Here is a 6,008-nt window from a genome sequence, read left to right as displayed (position 1 = left end):
AAACATTAATAATTACAGTGTTTACAATGATGATAATGGCAAAAACAAACTTTGAGGCTAAACGCCAGAAACGGCATCAACATTGCATATATTCATTTTCTATTTGTTTTGTTCAGGTTATGCAATATACTCTTGCTTGTTTATACTTATGCACTTGGGCATCTTACAGTAATGTTCATTTTGCTATAAATTTGTGGTGGATTCTAATAGCTTATTTTTGTTACTGTTGAAAGACGAAATTGCAGATCACTGTATTGGTTATATTGTCAGCTGCTGAATGGTAGTGTTTGGAAGGATGGAGATAGTGTCAATCATGGGTAGATTGCAACCTTAATAGATGAGGTTACTTGCTTCTTGTTTGTTCTTTCCCTGTGCTGCTATTTTATGAAGGCTTCCCCTGTTAAAGGTGTAAGTAATAGTTTAAACGAAAACGAGTCAAATGAGTTAAAAGTCACCTAAGTGCCTTTTTCTGGATAAATCTCCTAAATCATTCTGTTCATAATATTTTATTGTCATCATATTTGACACTGTAATTATATATAATAAAATAAAAGTTTTTGGCAAAAATTCTTTCGGGTCAACCGAAAATGACTTGTTTGACCTGTATCAAAAGTTACACACTTTGACCTGGATCTGTTTTGACCAGTTCTTTAATCTACCCATTTTGCCCATCTCTATATATTATTTTTGTGTTATCTTATTTTACCATTAGTGTATTATTGTCTTCTTATATGCAGGTACTATACTTTAATTTATCTTTTACATAATCAATGTCGGAGATAATGAGCATGGTGAAAGAAACATCAGAAAACGGTACAGATTTATCTGCTGATGATATTGGCACGATTGAGGAGATACCGGAAGACACAATTCTGTCTAGACAAACTTCGGTCAACCTTGTACCTTTTATTGGTCAAAGGTTTGTTTCTCAAGATGCTGCTTATGAGTTCTACTGTAGCTTTGCAAAACAATGCGGCTTTTCAATTCGCCGCCATCGTACACGTGGAAAAGATGGTGTCGGGAGGGGGATTACAAGGCGGGATTTCACCTGCCACCGTGGCGGGTACCCACAAATAAAGCCATCAGAAGACGGGAAAGTACAAAGAAACCGAAAGTCGTCACGTTGTGGATGTCAAGCGTATATGCGAATCGTGAAACGGGCCGATTTTGATGTTCCCGAATGGTGGATCACGGGTTTTAGCAATGTTCACAATCACGAGCTTTTAAAGTCAAATGATGACCAAGTTCTTCCTGCATACTGCACAATGTCTTCAGATGACAAAAGTCGTATATGCATGTTTGCAAAATCCGGGATGTCTGTTAGACAGATGTTAAGATTGATGGAGCTTGAAAAAGGCGTGAAGCTTGGCTGTTTACCATTTAATGAAATTGATGTGAGGAATTTACTTCAGTCGTTTAGGAATGTTGACCGAGATAATGACGCGATTGACCTTCTTAAAATGTGCAAGGACAAGAAGGATAAAGATCCAAGCTTCAGATATAATTTCAAGATTGATGCAAATAACCGTTTGGAACATATTGCGTGGACATATGGTTCATCGGTTAGATCTTTTGAGTCGTTTGGGGATGTTGTGATTTTTGACACAACTCATCGATTGGATGCTTATGATATGATTCTTGGAATTTGGCTTGGAGTTGATAATTATGGTCAAAATTGCTTTTTTGGTTTTGTGCTGTTACGGGATGAGAATATGCAGTCTTTCTGTTGGGCCTTAAAGGTTAGAAACTTTGTTATGTTTTTCATGTGTGGTGACAAAATGGGCACGTTGGGTAACTGGTCAAATCGGGTTTTGTTAACGGGTCTTAATGGGTTGACATAAAACACTTTATGTTGACCTAAACTACTTTATGTTCAAAGATTACACATTTTATTCTAACATTTAGTGTATCAAAACTCAAATATAATTTTACAAAAGTTAATATTATAGTGATAAAAACTCTATTATTTTTTAAACAACACGAGTTAGGAAGTTGTACAATGTAACATTATAGAATACCCTTTGGGTGACATTTGACCTGTTTGACGTGTTCCCTTTTAGCTAATTGTCTCATTCATAAGTAAATGTGTTTCACAAAGATATCTGGCCAGATTGGTTTTCCTAAACTGGTCTTGATGAGTTGACCTAGAACACTTTACGTTGACCTAAAAACACTTTTATGCCCGAAAATATATTCATTTTATTGTAAATAATTAGCATGGGAAATACAATTACAAAAGTTAATGTTATTTTAATAAGAATCCCTTTTTAGCAGAATGATTTAGGAAGTTGTCATCAAACAAAAACCGCTTGCCGTTCAAAGAAAAAAAAAATCAAACGAAAACCGCTTGGGTAGCATTGACCCATTTGAGTTGTTCCTTTAATCATTTATATTCTCTGTGACAGACATTTTTAGGATTTATGAATGAAAAGGCTCCAGAAACAATATTAACCGACCAAAATATGTGGCTGAAAGAAGCAGTTGCAATTGAAATGCCAAGAACAAAACATGCCTTTTGCATTTGGCATATAGTTTCCAAGTTTTCAGATTGGTTTTCTGCACTTCTGGGCTCACAATATGGTCAATGGAAAGCCGAGTTTCATGGCCTTTATAATTTGCACTCTGTTGATGAGTTTGAATTGGGATGGAGAGAGATGGTTGATGCGTATGGATTCCACGGAAACAAGCACATTGTTAGTTTGTATGCTTTACGCGCGTTTTGGGCACTCCCGTTTTTGAGATGTTACTTCTTTGCTGGAATGACTAGTACTTTTCAGCCTGAGGCTATTAACGCTTTCATCCAACGGTTTCTAAGTGCACAATTGGTTCTTGAAAATTTTGTAGAGCAGGTATCGCTTTCTTTTTCTTTAAATCTATCAATTTGAGGTGGAAGATTGATGGTTGGGCCGGGTAACAAGGATAGTCGTGCTTGTTTGTTTAACTTTAACCGAACAAACGATCAAACAAGGAAAATTGACGAACGGGGTTTCTTGTTTGTGTTCATTTGTTAAGAAATTGAATGAACAAGTTTGTTTATGTTTGATTGTTAAATGATATAAACGAATGGTTCATAAACGTAAACGAAAGAACATAATTGAACAATGTGTTGGGTCCTAGACTAAATTGTAATGTAGCTTAAAAATTTTGATAAAAATATTAACGAGCATAGAAGTACCAACTTTTAACAAACATAAACTAATGAACATAGAATGAATGCGAAAGAACAATGAATGAACGTTCATGAACATAATGAACAACGAGACATGTTCATGTTCGTTCGTTTAACTATATGAACAAAAAACTATGTTCATGTTACCATAGTTATCAAATGCGTTAGGCGCACTTAAGACGCATAGGCCTCTCGGAGGGCCTAGGTGCTAGGAGCAAACAAAACGTGGGCCTAAAAAAAAGCACTTAAATAAAAAAACAAAACCACAATTTGTAATGGAGCATATCACTTTTTTCAAATACCAAAATAATTCAAAATCATAATCCTCAATATAAAGTACCAAAATCATCCAAACACCCAAAGCAAGTACCAAAATGATCGATCTCTTGTTATTCATGAAAAACTCTCAATAATCTGTCATAATAGTGAAAGTTACATAATAGTGAAAGTTACTGATGTGATCAACTGTTTATTGTAAGTTTTTATTTAGTCGAACAATTTTGAAATGTTAATTGCAGCCATGAATGATAATTAATGTTACTGAGGGTTCAAATGAGAGAAATTATTATTTATTTTGATAACTTTGTTCTTGGCTTCTTGCTTTGTGATATTGAAAAACCAGAGATCAATCATTTAATAGTGATATTGAGTTAATTTTGTTAAACCTATTAATTTTAGGTAAGTTGTTTAACTAAGTTAAGTGATAAATTAAAAAACAAATCAAATAAAATCAACCTAAAAAAATCAAAAAAGCTAGCAACTGCCAACTAATTGCCTAAAATTGCGCATGCTTTTATGGAAATCGCAATTGCGCTTCTACTGAAAAAAACATCTAGGCACAAAAAAGCAACGCTTTTAATAACTATGCATGTTACATAAACGAACTTTCCATCGAACAGTTCACTGAATATTTGATTTATTTACAGGCCTATTAATAACTAAAGTTGTGCAGGTAAAACGGTTGGGCAATCTGTAACGTGTCAAAATGGGTTTGGGTAAAAAAGGTTACTTTTTGGTGGGTTGGGTTCACCATGAATTTTATTTGTCACATATATCCCCCCACTTGTGGCCTAGTGGTAGGAAGGCTTGTGTTTTTTAGTGGAGACCTAAGTTCGATTCCCTCTTGTGTCACTTTGGGTGGATATTTGGCAATGAAGGATTTGAGCTAGGCCTTGTACAAGGTTGTCAGTTCAAATTCTGACCCCGCCCGAGTTTTCGTCCTACTGTGTGTTACACCAAAGAGTTAATCTCTTGTGGCAGTGCAACGACTGTCAAGTGGCGGCCGGCGGTATGGTTTCCCGGGGAATGCCCAAGCCAAACTCTGAAGCCAGCGTGGGCCCGGCTAAGACAACATAGTCTGGCCAGAGTGGGGCATCGAGCTCTCCAAATTTGGAGAGTGAGATAGCCTAAATATAAGAAAGTCGTCGTTCTAAAAAAACGTATAATTGCCATAAATCTGTTGACGCTATCATTTAATATGCTATTAATATCCAGGTGGCAACGGTTGTAGATGCTAAAGACCAAGCTACATTAAAACAGAAATTGATTAGAAACCGCCAAAAGGTGTCATTAAAAACCGGTTCACCAATTGAGTCACACGCAGCCACAGTTCTCACGCCATACGCCTTTACCAAATTCCAAGAACAACTCGTGTTGGCCCCACAATACGCGTCTCTATTGGTAGAGAACAATTACTTCATCGTGAGACACCACACGGAAATAAACGGCGGCTGCAAAGTTCTGTGGGTCCCACATGATGAATTCATTAGTTGCACCTGCCATGACTTTGAATTCTCGGGAATTTTATGTAGACACGTTCTTCGCGTTCTTTCAACAAACAACTGTTTTCACATCCCATATCAATACTTACCTGTTCGCTGGCGCGATTCCTTAAACTACACAAAGCCTATTGTTGACCCTAATTCTAGTCAACACTCGATGTTACAGTCAATGGTTTCGTGTCTAGTTTCTGAAGCTATGGAGACTGAAGAAAGGTTGAACTTTGCCTGTGGTCAAATTGATATGGTGTTGACTCGGGTCAAGGAGTTTCCGGGACCTTCTAGTGATGTTAATAATAATAATATGACTTATAATAATAGTCCGCCTGATTCGTTGATTCTTCCAGAAGTTGAAGATTCGGATAGTATTGTTCACAGTTTTACTCAGGAAGCGTTGACTTTTGGGAAGGTGAAAGAGAGAAGGTCAAAGCGAAGGCGGTGCTCTGTGCCGTGTTGTGGGCAGTTTGGGCATGATTCTAATGATTGCCCGTTAATGGAAGACGATATTAATGAAGATGGTCTTGGGTTTCTATAGGTATATGGTTTTAAAAGGCTAGATGTATAATTTTATTATGTTTTCGTGTTAATGATTTACTATCTTTTGTCAATGCAATGACTGTTCTTTTTGCATAACTGTTTCGTGGTTTTACGTGTCTCTATTGTTGGGTAACGGGCCAAAAGTGGATCGGGTTGAAATATGTTTTTGGTTTTACTTGTTTGTATTGTTGAATCGTTGGTCAACCTAACCTTGGGCTTCCTTCGGGCCATTAGTTTTTCAATTACAAGGGCCATGCATGTGTACGAACAGATGTCAGATGGAAAATAGTCTCCGTAGAGGTGCACAAAATGCCCGATGTCACAACCCAAAATCGTTAACTTAGCAGCGAAAGACTTAATTATGCTAACTTGGGCGGCGACAGACGCTGCCCAGCAAATCATATTTAAATATAATGAATCATAAGTTGGACTTTATTAAATATCTGAGTTTTATACGTGTCAAACATGCACGGTTCTATTTTAAATTACAGGTCCAACTATCATTCATTCAATTCAAACGCACG

The 6,008-nt window shown here is 36.7% G+C and overlaps 1 protein-coding gene across 1 annotated transcript; it reads left to right on the top strand.

The window, feature by feature from the left end:
* The first annotated feature begins 267 nt into the window (after positions 1-267).
* LOC143599309 (protein FAR1-RELATED SEQUENCE 11-like) lies at positions 268-5,743 on the top strand. Its single transcript, XM_077077294.1, has 4 exons — positions 268-346; positions 747-1,739; positions 2,406-2,849; positions 4,664-5,743. Exons 2-4 carry the CDS (start codon positions 771-773, stop codon positions 5,480-5,482), a joined length of 2,232 nt encoding a protein of 743 aa, XP_076933409.1. The 5' UTR covers positions 268-346; positions 747-770; the 3' UTR covers positions 5,483-5,743.
* Positions 5,744-6,008: the final 265 nt, after the last annotated feature.

Source organism: Bidens hawaiensis, unplaced genomic scaffold (assembly GCF_021521415.1).
Source record: "Bidens hawaiensis isolate Kalapana, Puna unplaced genomic scaffold, B.hawaiensis_p1.1 tig00051782_1, whole genome shotgun sequence".
Taxonomy (NCBI): Eukaryota; Viridiplantae; Streptophyta; class Magnoliopsida; order Asterales; family Asteraceae; genus Bidens; species Bidens hawaiensis.
Note: the sequence above shows the minus strand (reverse complement) of the source record. Positions and strands in the feature narration are given on the sequence as shown.

What these genes read in the sequence shown, in the direction of transcription:
- LOC143599309 (XM_077077294.1), top strand. Translation starts at nt 771, where the DNA reads ATGTCGGAGATAATGAGCATGGTGAAAGAAACATCAGAAAACGGTACA. An exon ending in CTTTCTGTTGGGCCTTAAAG is followed by an intron (nt 1,740 to 2,405) that starts GTTAGAAACTTT and finishes TCTCTGTGACAG; the next exon opens with ACATTTTTAGGATTTATGAA. An exon ending in TTGAAAATTTTGTAGAGCAG is followed by an intron (nt 2,850 to 4,663) that starts GTATCGCTTTCT and finishes ATTAATATCCAG; the next exon opens with GTGGCAACGGTTGTAGATGC.